The 12965-nt window shown below is 45.2% G+C and overlaps 1 protein-coding gene across 1 annotated transcript; it reads right to left on the bottom strand.

Moving 5' to 3' along the window:
- Positions 1-1346: 1346 nt before the first annotated feature.
- On the bottom strand, positions 1347-4935 carry cxcr3.1 (chemokine (C-X-C motif) receptor 3, tandem duplicate 1). Its single transcript, XM_032518762.1, has 3 exons — positions 4627-4935; positions 3074-3457; positions 1347-2966 (listed from the first exon to the last, which is right to left on the bottom strand). The coding sequence occupies exons 2-3, from the start codon at positions 3446-3448 to the stop codon at positions 2229-2231; spliced, it is 1113 nt and encodes a 370-aa protein (XP_032374653.1). The 5' UTR covers positions 3449-3457; positions 4627-4935; the 3' UTR covers positions 1347-2228.
- Between the last annotated feature and the right edge of the window lie 8030 nt (positions 4936-12965).

Below are 12965 nucleotides of genomic sequence, written 5' to 3' on the forward strand. Positions count from 1 at the left end.
ATATACTAACTAACTTGAGGGGCAGCACTATTCGTGCATTTGAAAATCTCACTACACGAATTGTTCCGCACTATGACCAATCACAGTGATACATTGGTTGATGTATCCAGAGCCCCTTAGCATAGCTACCTGCAAAGCTAACTGGTAGATTAAACTGTCGTCATCTGTTTTCACCTCCGGCCCGCCTGTATCAGATACACCAATATGAATGGTGCAGCTCGACCACAAGGGCATAGTTAATGAACGTTATTATTGAATACCAGAGCTGAGCAAATTCAAATTGTGTTCTCACGAGAACTCTGGATTCACAGGGCAGTACACACCAGGTGTTATGTTTAAGTTATGTCTTCCATTCCCAATATAAGAATGATTCTGTGCTGATTGGGGCTGATGTGGGTACGTAGTAAAATTTGCACCCATTCATCCATTTAATATAACTTAAAAGAGAGAATGCCAGGTGGCATTACCAGGGCCTACTCCTGTCCCTGATGAATCACAACATCAGCAGTGTGTGTAACAGTGTCCTGGTAGAGACAACCAGGATAAATGGACATCAAGTGAAGGGACATATAGGGCTGTGCAACTAATCAACATTTTTATCATGATTACGATTTTGGATCACAAATATTTGCAACATCTTTCCAAAAGACAATGTTAAATAATTGTGATTATGATTTAATCCATAATCAATTAATTCCTCTCCCTATGTAATTTTCCAAAGGTCACTAGAACCTTTGATAGTGGAGCCCACTTCTTGAGTGAGAATGGTGCTTTTAGATGAGGGCCTGATAGATGAGTTACTCCGAAAGATGTACAATAACTGTACTAACCAATAAAAAAAAAAATTATATAATTGACTTTTATCTGAAGTATATGTATGCTTGGTTTTTGTAAGAATTCACTGGGAAAAAAAGTTTTGAATGTATCACCCCTTAGTGTTAAAGGAATATATAACAATACAAATTATGATCAACAATTGTAATTAAAACTTACTTTAAAACAAATCTCGTCACCTTGAGTCATAACATGTTCCTGAACAACATACAGTATTTATCAAAGATGTTAATTGGAATGACAGATGCAAGTAAACACACGATTGTTTTCTTAATTTTATTGAAGGAACAACTTGTCAAATAAACATTAAAGTGAAAAGATTAGAGGTTTTTTTTTGTACTTTTTTTTAAAAACTTTTTTTTACTAGCCACCAACCAAACTGTAAAATGTTTTAACTATCTAACAAAAATCTAATTTATTTTACCTCAGTTTTAATTTTTTACAAATTTACATTATGGTCCAACAGGAGTTTCAAAGCCTTCTCTACTCTACAAGGTATATACTTTTCTCACATGTTTAGACATTCTTTAAATAATCTCAGAATTGGCCTTTAAGGGTTCCTGTTACAACAATGTTGAGAATACGCTGGTTATGATTAAAGAAAATAACATGTTATTTGGTTTGTAAACAATCCATGTATAAAAAACATAATGCAAAAGAGTTTAACTGTGGTATAAAATGTAACTTAAAAGTTATGTATAAAGTTATGTATCTAAAACAGTAGCTCTAGTATTAATACTGCAGTATTGCATGTTAAAATACAATATGGATTTGCAGTCAGAAAAAGGAAATGTTTGTACTATTTTTGCTACAAGAAAAATAGATCTGCTGCCTACAAGTAGAGGAAAACTCCCAGATAGACATTATTTTTGTACAATAGTTATTTTTATGTTAAGTGACAAATGCACTGTTAAAGGTGCTCTAAGCGATGTCACATGTGTTTTAGGCTAGACCATTTGTTGTCTTATATAGCAACAAAATCTCCTCACTATCCGCAAGCTGCCTGTTCCCAAAAAACGCAGTCTCTCTAGACAGCCCAGGGTCTACAAACGGCAACAAAAGTAAACTGTGCCCACCTGCACTACGAAGCATACACAAACAGTGTTCCAGCCAATAAACAACCAGAACGATTTGGGGGTGGGGAGGTTAGTGTGGGGAAGCACAGAATGGAGGGGGAGGGGACGGGATGAGGAAGAGGGAGGGGCAAGCTATTTTTTTGTTGTTGAAAATATCAACAAGAAGTAACGTCACCCAACATCGCATAGAGCACCTTTTAAATAACAAAACACGATTACAGAAACACATTTTACACTTAGCTGCTCATGTCTCTGTCTTTCTGTCAGTTTAAGTAAATTTTGTAAGCTTGTACTTGTGGTTGTTGATATGTTTGTGTCTCAGATAGCAATGGAGTTGGAGGTATCAGCAGACTCGGACCAAATGGAGCTTCTCCTGCTGGTACCAACAGATTTCACTTTAGCCGTTGTCTTAAGCTTGCAGCCCAGAGACCTCAGGATGTCCAGGAGCTGACGCCGGAACTTCACACCCACAAAGGCATACAGGATGGGATTGAGGCTGCAGTGGAGGTAACCGATGGAGGAGGTGACTATCTTGGCTTTCTCCAGAATTGTTCTGACTCCGCAGCCCCCGCTGGTGTTGTTGGAATGAAGAGTGTCCATCATGAGTGTGATGTTGTATGGCGTCCAGCAGAGAAAGAAAACCACCACCACAGCCACAATGACCTTAAAAGCTTTCTGCTTTTGGAGGCCCTGGGAGCCACACCGCAGCCGCCGCAAGATGCAGGAGTAGCAGAAGATCAAGACAGCTGAAGGCAGCAGGAAACCCACCGTGTGGTAGAGCAGGCGTGATGCCAGCCTCCAGTCAGATACTGACTCAGAGTTGAAGGCAAAGTAGTTGGGAATGCACTCTGTTTTTCGTCGTCTGTCATCCTTCACTGCATCCAGAAAGATCCAGTCTGGGATCGAGAGGAGCAGGGAGAAGAGCCACACTACCAAGCAGCTGACCTGAACGACCCAGGGCTTTCTGCGGGAATACATCTGGGTGGCATGGACGATAGACAGGTACCGGTCCAGACTGATGCAAGCCAGCAGAAAGATCCCACAGTAGAAGTTGATCTGAGGATACAAAAAAATCATAGACAAGTGAAAAGTCATTTTGCAACCACTGTAAATCATGCACTTTTATGAAGTTTTGGTGCACCTTTCCTGCTCACACCTCTTACCGTAAAAACAGCTCCAGTGATCTTACAGAGAGGGGTGCCAAAGGTCCATCCTGTATGTTGAGCGGACTGTGCAGCCCAGAGGGGTAGTGTCACCAGCAGCAGGACATCTGCCACACCCAGATGGAGAATGAAGGTGTCTGTCACACTCCAGGTCCTCCTGCTCTGAACCAGAACTCCCAGCAGCACTCCGTTCCCCAGGACACCCACAACAAATGCCACAGAGTACAGAACTGGGATGAACATCGCCTCAAAATGCATGCCCTCTTCTAGGTTGCACACATTACCCCCCTCACAACAACTGTAATTATCATCAGAGTAGTTCACAGATAATTCATAAAGGTCATCAAGGTTCCCGTTCCATTTTAATTCCTCCATCAGTAAACTCTGCAGAAAAAGAAGACAAGAAATTTCAAATATTTACATCAATTGGGTTTGAGTATTTTACAAGCATAGTCTTTTTCAACCACATGGGGCTGCTGTGTAGCTTTACACAAATCTGTCCAACTGCTGTATCTGTTTTTTAAAGCACTTTTCTCACAGTTCAATTAAATGATCTGTGCAATACTATAAATGAACAAACAAGACAGAATCAGACCACATTTAATTAGTCACCATGATAAGCATTTCAGTAAAAGAGTCTGTTTGCAGAAACATAATCTTGAACATGAGTGAACATAAAAAAGACAATTATCTTATTATTGTTTTTTATTTAAGCCTTGTTAAAATTCTCAAAGCACTATTCTGGACAAGTTGTATCTGTGCTATCGACTTTCTGGGAGAGTAGAAAAGAAGTACATTAGAGCAACTCTAACCCTTTGTCTTTGACAAAAGTAGTCATTCTGTTCCCTCTGGACTGATAGGTCACCGTCACGTTAAAATAATCTGAATGTGAAAGAACTTTTAGCTACTCTTGTTGTATTTTAAATATAAGCACGAAATACCACCATACATTTTCTTGACTGGTGTTACAATGCTGGGCTTTGTATGGTTAAGAGGTACCATTTCAGTCATACTGCACTAGGGTAAGTACAGAATTGCTTCATGCTCGCAAATGTGGAAGACAAATTTATGTAAATGTCCAAGAGGAAGCATGTATATTCTCAGTTTTAGAGTTTTCAGCAAGTTAAGAGCCTTGATGCACCAAAATATTAATCATAATGTAAATTGGCATTGTTAACTGTTTATATAAATTATCATTTGGTCACAGTGAACGATTCAAAATTTGCAAAATTCCCCTAATTTGACTGTAGCTTCATCATTGTCTTATTGCACATCACAGTCTATTGTCTCATACTGTGACCTAAAGTTGTGAGAACAAACAGCAAAAGGGGTGAACAAAGATATAAGAAAACCCACATTCAATATTTCATTTGTGTTTATCAGTAATTAGTTAATAAGGTAAAGATCACATACACAAAAAAATATGTAAGTAGTACATGCATTGATTCATAGATGTGAATTGAAATTCTCAAATAACAACTAAATGTATATATGTTAAAATATCCCTAGATATATGCTATATCTAAAAAATAAGACTTAAGGTAATAACTCACCAAATTGTAATCCTTTGATATTGTAGTCTCCTCAGTGAGCAGGTTCACAAGGTTAGCAGAAATTAGCTCTAGTGATCCAGTATCCCTAATGACAACATCTATGGGGCCACCACAGAGGAAGCACACAGAGATGAGACAAAAACCCCACCTCTACTCACGCATAAGAAAAAACATACAGCATTTTTACAATGAGGAAACAAACCATGAGGGTTCCATGTTTTAGAGAAAATTAGAGAAACTGTTGTAGTAATAAAGAGTAATTGGGATTTAAACCTCACGTTGACAAAAACAATTATTTTACTTTATTTATTGAAACACTGAATAATTTGAGTTCTGGATGTCTTGTGTTAATGAAGGGACTTTACACCCATGCATATGAAATGTCACTGAAGTTGAGTAGGCTGATGCACTTTCCATAGAAACTGATGAATAACATTTCATGAATGTACATTGACTGCATAAGTTTCATTTCAAAATATGTTGGCATTGAAGAGAATTTTTATGTATGGATTATGTGCTTTTGTTTTGTGATGTCACGAGAGGCTGCGTTCTGGAGGGCGCTAGTACCCTGAGATGGCTGCAGTCACGGGCAGCTTTGGCACCATCTGCTGGGGGAGTGGGAACTCCACCCCTCAAGCACCCGGCATCCCAACACACACTGAGACCAATCAGGGCCTGATGAGCTGAAGGGCAGCTTAAAGCCCAGGACCAGTTGGTGAGGAGTGTTGTTTGGGAGACAAGCTCAAGTTGTGCTCTCAGAGGATCTACAGAGGATGAAGCGGCACTTTCCATGGGAAGGATTGAAAGACGGAATACTTACCTGAAGACTGGAATACTTACCTGAAGCTGAGAGAGTTCTTACCGACAGATAGGCCACGGGCTGCGACGCTGTCTAAAAGTAAGGCTGAAGACCTGTTTTTCAAGAAGAGATTATCTGAGGAATCAGGTTTATGATTTGGTTTGAGAGACATTGTTTAAGTTTGGACTGGCAAGAGCAACCATTATCCTGAGTACCTTTTTGAACTTGGCTTATCATTGGTGTAATCCCAAGAACATATTAAAAACCTGTGTACACTCTAACTTGTGTCCTTGCACTGCTGAACTGTCCCGCCGAGAGCCGTGAGCTCTCATGATATCACATATGGTGGAGAATGCAGGCACGTTCAGACGCTAACAGTGATGTCAGAGAAGGAACCGACGTTTGATATCCCGGTTTTCCGAATTGGCCATAAACCCCTCCCAGAGAAAAAAGATGGAGGCCGTGTTGGAAGCCCTGGTGGCCGGCCAGCAAGCCCAGACGCAAGCGAACATGGCTCTCCTGGAGGAGCAAAGGAGAGCCAACCTCCTGAAGGCGGAGGAACTACAATTGCAGAGACAGTTGGCTGTTTGTAAGGACCGCCCAATAAGAGCGAGTGACTTTATATCTAAGATGGGGGCCTCAGATGACGTTGAGGCGTATCTGTACGCCTTTGAAGCCACAGCCACTAGGGAAGCGTGGCCCAAGGTACAGTGGGTTGGACTGCTAGCCCCCTTTCTGTCGGGGGAGTCGCTGAATGCTGTCGGGACCTGGGTCCGACCGGGCGCCGACTACGATGCCATAAAGGGGAGATCCTCAGCAGAAGTGGATCACCAAGTTCGGCATGGCCCAGCGGTTCCACAGCTGGATCTTCAACCAACCAGCCTCCTCGTGCCCAGATGCACGAACTTGTCCGGATCACGCGGAGATGGCTGGTACCGGAGAAGAGTACGGCACGCTGCAGTAGTGGAGGCCGTTGTGGTGGACAAAATACTTAAGGGCCCTGCCTTATGAGGCGAAACGACTCATCAGCCAACAGGCCTTGACTACAGCGGACCTGACTGTGGAAGCCGTGGAAGATACCAAGCCAAGACAGAGATGCTTCAGGCTTCCCGGAAGGGGCAACAGGTGCGTCCACGCCACAGATGGGAGGAGGCTGTCCAACGAAACCCAAGGGACCCAACCAGCACTTTAGGAGCTGTCCAGGCTCCAGGGAGAGCCGACCCCCGCCGGCCCAGGAAGAGGACTCCGGGAGAGCAAAACGCGCCAGTGTTATGGTGTGGGGAGATGGGACACCCTCCCTGGCAGTGTGGGGAACCGGTGGATGAACCTATGCCCACGGCGGGACCTCCAGGCACCACCCACCCACCTTTTTGCTTTGTCGTGGGAGTCATGGATGACGCCCAGGACGACCCCCCACCGCCCGGTGACGGTGAATCACCATGATGTAGAAGCTCTGCTAGATTCGGTAGCCGGACACCTGGTACACAAGGATTGGTGGACCCATGGGTCGGACTTCAGGGAAAGTCCTCCGGTTACCGTGGTCCATGGAGACACCAGAGACACCCACCACGACTCACAATGACCACCACCAGGGGAAACCGCCACACGACAGCGGGAGTGGTTGATTCCCTACCCCGTTCCGGTCCTAATTGGACGAGATGGCCCGCCTTTCTCCGCTGTGGAGGAGAAACAGGAGAGACGGCCGAGTACCCCGGAAGCGGAGAGGCAGGACGTACTCAGAGAGAACGCAAACACAACCCTCAGAACCCCCCACACCAGCCTGTGTTCTTGCAGGGATGGCAGGTGCCCGGCTGATTCGGAGTCTGGTCCAGACACGGAGGAAGAGAACATGGTCCAGGAAGCGCTCCAAGCTAGTGAGGAGACGCCCAGGCACCCAGAGCTTCCCCCTCTCACAGGCCAGTATGGTACCGCCCAGTTCAAGATCCCACTTGCAAATGCCTTGAGATGTGCAGGTGATAGAGGGAGTGGTATAGGGGATAGGACAAGCCCTACCTACCCCCATTTTGCAGTAAACGGGGGTTGGTGTATCAGGTGGGACAGAAAGATGGCGAGGGCAGGAACAGCTCCTCGTACCACAGCCCACACGGAGACCACCGTGCTCAACCTAGCCACACACACCCGCTAGGGGCCACCTAGGGGTGGGAGAGAACGAGAAAGGATCTTGCGACGCTTCTTTTGGCCAGGGGTGCACAAAGAGATAGAGAACTACTGTCGGAGTTGCCCTGAGTGCCAGAGGGTGGCACAAAAGCCCACATATAGAAACCCGCTCTTCCTTACCCATTATCGAGACCCGTTCGAGAGGGTAGGAATGGACACGTTGGACCCTTACCGAAGAGTGCCAGGGGACATCAGTACATTCTGGTCATCCTGGACTATGCAACCCGATCCTGAGGCCATCCCGCTGAGGAAGGCTACGTCCAAACAGATTGCCAAGGAGCTATTCCTTCTGTCAACGAGTCTGGGGCTCCCGAAGGAGATATTGACAGACCAAGGGAGTCCATTCATGTCCAAGGTTATGAAAGAACTCTGTACTCTGCTGAAAATCAAGCAGCTGAGAACGTCGGTCTACCACCCCCAGACAGACGGGCTCGTCGAACGTTTTAACAAAACCCTAAAATCCATGCTGCGGAAGGCGATCGGGGAAGACGGGCGCAACTGGGATCAGCTGCTACCGTACCTCCTGTTTGCGGTGAGAGAGGTGCCTCAGTCGTCTACTGGTTTTTCACCCTTTGAGCTCTTGCTATCTTACAGGCCCCGAGGACTGCTGGACATTGCCAAGGAGGCCTGGGAGGAGCAACCGTGCCGCCAGCGGACCCTGATCGAGCATGTTGGGGCTATGAGAGAGAGAATGAAGGCTATCTATCCCATGATGCGTGAACACATGGAGGCTGCTCAACGGCAACAGCAAGCCTCCTACAACAGATCTGCTCAACCCAGAGAGTTTAAGCCCGGGGACCGAGTGCTGGTCCTGGTGCCCACCGTGGAGTGCAAATTCCTGGCCACCTGGCAGGGGCCCTACGAGGTCATTGAACGGGTGGGAGACGTAAACTACAAGGTGAGGCAACCAGATAAAAGAAAGCCGGAGCAGATATATCATGTCAACCTTTTAAAACAGTGGCACGCCAGGGAGGCGTTGTTCAGTTGTCTACCCCCCACAGAGACCAAGGAACCAGGGAGAGAAGAGGTTCAGGTTGGTCCAAGCCTGTCCCCGCAACAACGGCAGAGGCCCTGGAGTGGTGGAACGCAACAGAGATGTTCTTCTCCCTACCTGGGAACGGAGGTGGTTCAACATGAAATCCGCACCATGCCTGGCAAAACGGTGAACCAGCGCCCTTACCGCGTGCCGGAGGCTCGCAAAGCGGTTATACAAGAGGAGGTAAGGAAGATGCTGAAACTAGGGGTGATCGAAGAGTCCAATAGTGCCTGGGCAAGCCCCATCGTACTGGTTCCCAAGCCGGACGGCTCGGCACGGTTTTGCAATGACTTTCGGAAAGTAAATGAGGTGTCTGAGTTTGATGCATATCCCATGCCTAGGGTGGATGACTTAATAGATTCATTGGGACATGCACGCTTCCTAACCACCCTTGACCTCACCAAAGGATACTGGCAGGTGCCCCTGACCCCGGCGTCAAAGGAGAAGACGGCCTTTGCCACGCCAGGGGGGCTTTACCAGTACACCCGGCTCCCGTTTGGTCTCCACGGAGCGCCGGCTACGTTCCAGCGGCTGATGGATCGAGTCCTCGCTCCCCACAAAAGGTACGCAGCAGCATATTTGGACGATGTGGTCATACAAAGTCCCGACTGGGCCAGTCACTTACCCCGAGTACAGGCAGTGGTGGATTCACTCAGGGAAGCAGGGCTCACGGCAAACCCAGAGAAGTCGAGGCTGGCCTTCAGTGAGACAAACTACCTGGGGTACACCATCGGGCGGGGGTTGGTCAGCCTCAGGAAGCCAAGTTGAGGGCCATACAGGACTGGCCCGGCCATCAACAAGAAGCAGGTGAGGTCGTTTTTGGGCTTAGCCGGCTATTATAGACGGTTTATAACGGCTTGCTACCCATTGCTGCACCTCTAAAGAGTTGACGACGAACCGCCACTCTGGATGGTGAGGTGGAATCCGGCGGAAGCGGCCTTCATCGACCTGAAACAAGTTCTGTGTTTCGGTCCATCCTGGTGGCGCCGGACTTCGGAAGGACTTCATTGTACAGGCGGATGCTTCGGAGGTGGGTCTGGGGGCTGTTCTTGCCCAGGCGCATAACGGTGAGGAACATCCCGTTCTCTACCTCAGCAGGAAGCTACTGCCAAGGGAGAAGAACTATTCCACTGTGGAGAAGGAGTGCCTCGCGGTTACCTGGGCCCTGGAATCCCTGCGGTTCTACCTCCTGGGACGACGGTTTACGGTGGTGTCCGACCATGCCCCTCTACAGTGGATGGCCAGGAACAGGGAGACTAACAGTAGGGTTACCAGATGGTTCTTGAGCCTACAGGCGTTTAACTTCTCTGTTGTGCACAGGGCGGGCAAGAGCCACGGCAATGCGGATGCCCTTTCCCGGCGCGACGCCTTCTTCGCCTCCTTCACCCCGACGAGGACGTCGGTCTCGAGGGGGGGGATGTGTGATGTCACGAGAGGCTGCGTTCTGGAGGGCCGCTACGTACCCCTGAGATGGCTGCAGTCACGGGCAGCTTTGACCATCTGTGGTGGGTTGGGAACTCCACCCCTCAAGCACCGGATCCCAACAACCTGAGACCAATCAGGGCCTGATGAGCTGAAGGGCAGCTTAAAGCCCAGAGACACAGTTGGTGAGGAGTGTTGTTTGGGAGACAAGCTCAAGTTGTGCTCTCAGAGGATCTACAGAGGATCGAAGCGGCACTTTCCATGGAAGGATTGAAAGACGGAATACTTACCTGAAGACTGGAATACTACCTGAAGACTGAGAGAGTTCTACCGAAGATAGGCCACGGGCTGCGACGCTGTCTAAAAGTAGGCTGAAGACCTGTTTTTCAAGAAGAGATTTACCTGAGGGAATCAGGTTTATGATTTTTGGTTTGAAGAGACATGTTTAAGTTTGGACTGTTGCAAGAGCAACCATTATCCTGAGTTACCTTTTTGAACTTGGCTTATCATTTTGTGTTAATCCCAAGAACTATTAAAACTTTGTTACATCTAACTTTGTGTCTGCACTGCTGAACTGTCCCGCCGAGAGCCGTGTAGCCTCTCATGATATCACAGTTTCCACTGTCAAAGCACTTTGTAAACCATTGTTTTTAAAGGTGCTATACAAATACAGTTTTCATAATTTTAAGTGCATCATGCTTAGTGCTGACTTTGTAAAATATGTTGTGTGCATTAATGTTGTGACATTATTGTATGTTCATTAGATTAGGAAAACATCTGCATTTATTCTAGTCATTGAACAAAAGCGTGCAGAACATTTTACTTTCAGGTGTATTTTGGACTATAATTTTAGACTTTTTTTTTTCTTCAGATAGGCTCTTCAACTTCCTTTATAAACCACATTAGAGACCCTCTTCGTGCCATTTGACCAGATTAATTGCATTAATTAACTCTCCTTTTTATTTTTTATTTCTCTAATGTGTCTCTAAGTGTCTGCTCAGGCCATGCTTTATAGTACTATCATGTGTTGCATTTAATGTTATTTTTTAATATAGCATTCAATAGAGATGTGGAAGCTGAATTAAATAACTTTCTGAACTGCACATTTGGATTAGATAAAACAACTCTTTTAACCCCATGGCATCAATTCCCAATGACAAAGGAGGAAAAAGGACTCGGCAGACAACATATGGAACTGCCACTTCAGTAGTAACACTAACACAGAAGCTAGCACATATTCAAAGAGGCCATTAGTATAGTTTAGGAGCCTGTTTAGCCACCATATTAAAAGCAATGTAATTACAGTTGAGCAATTAATAGATAAAGGATGACCATAAATGCTGCACAACAAACAAGACAAAAATATCTGCAATACACATTGATCTAAAAACATTGTTGCCATTATGTCAATAAGTAAATACAGTATGATACAGATTCAAGTACTAACAGCAGTGACATGAATATCCTGTGGTCACGCTGTCTACTTTTATTACCTTGGAAACCAATTTCTAGGAACAACTGAGGTTTGCTGTTGGGGTGTGCAGAGATGCATTGGAACAGTATGTCCTGAAAGACTAACACAGCAGCAACTCACACATTTGATATAAACTTGTTTATAGACTTCAGTGTGTAATCTGAACGAATGAAAAAATTGTGGAACTAATGAATGAAACGTCTACATATTGTTTAATGGGTATATTCTGTGGCCTGTAGACCACTGAGCTGTGTTTCTATGGGTGTTTTGTTTATGTTGTGCAGGACGAACATGTAAGCAGGTGACACCACACCATCCTCCCAATGGTCGCGCTATTCCACTGATCAACAGTTACAAAGCAATATGCCAGCAAAGACAGGGAAGAACAATGCAACATGGCAGACATGGCTGTGAGTAATGCTGGGCTTTAAATACTTTGCTAACGTTTTAAGAAAGAAAAAATACACTCAACACATGTATTAGACCTCACGGACGCTAAATACACAGAATATAAAAATGAGTCCTCAAGGCACCTTTTATTGCCTTATCAAAACAAACCCTGATACTATTTATACATTGGATATCAGTGTAAAATCTCATCGTAATTCATTTTCACTAACCATTTCATAAATCATTTATTGCACTCTCAGTATTGCTCATATGTATGCAAACTAGCTCACCACATTGCAAACATGACACCTGTGGCAGCTCTTGAGTTGTCTCGTCTGTTTCCCCTCGCCCATCCCCTGAGCGAATGGGTTCAAAGAGAGCATGTTCCTGTTGTTTTCACACCTTTTCTTTCCTCTTTTGTTTTTGCACATTAAATGCAATTCTTGTGGAGAGAGAGGCCAGATGGATGTGCAAGCATCTCACCATGAAAGTAGTCAAACCAGTAACTTTTTCAGCCCACAACCAGGGACAAACATTGCAGGAAAATAATTGAATTGTTATTTCCACTGACTATTTTACTTAAAAAAGGAAAAGCATTCACACCTGGAGTTTTATTGTATGGTTTAGCTGTGAAATGCAGCGCAAACATAACTTCCAGACATAACACATGTGACATTACAGTATTCAGATGTTTGAAAAAGGATGGTTTTGAAAGCATGAATGAGATATGGGCATCTTTATAGCATCAATGTAGTTTTAGACAGTAGTTTCAAAGTGTTTCATTTTCATATCCACAAACAAGCTCTGTACGTTTTAGGTTGAATATCTGCAGAAGAATGTACTGCAGTTGTGTGTGGCTGCTTCTAAGATTCTTTCTACTTTAGACCTAAACAAAACCCACTGTGTTAGGCCTTTTCTCTCCCAACTAAAGAAGTATTAGACAGGAAAAGGGTTTCTAATTTGCATCACTACCTGTTGAAGTGTCTGTGCATGTTTCTCCACCACCTAACAGCACTTATTACAGCCTTTTTTTTTTTTTT

This window comes from Etheostoma spectabile, chromosome 6, assembly GCF_008692095.1.
Source record: "Etheostoma spectabile isolate EspeVRDwgs_2016 chromosome 6, UIUC_Espe_1.0, whole genome shotgun sequence".
In the NCBI taxonomy this organism is placed as follows: Eukaryota; Metazoa; Chordata; class Actinopteri; order Perciformes; family Percidae; genus Etheostoma; species Etheostoma spectabile.

Excerpts from the sequence above, each read along its gene's own strand:
- cxcr3.1 (XM_032518762.1), bottom strand. The coding sequence starts at position 3,448 with ATGGAGGAATTAAAATGGAACGGGAACCTTGATGACCTTTATGAATTA. Across the intron at positions 2,967-3,073 it reads TCACTGGAGCTGTTTTTACG|ATCAACTTCTACTGTGGGAT; the intron begins GTAAGAGGTGTG and ends TTGTATCCTCAG.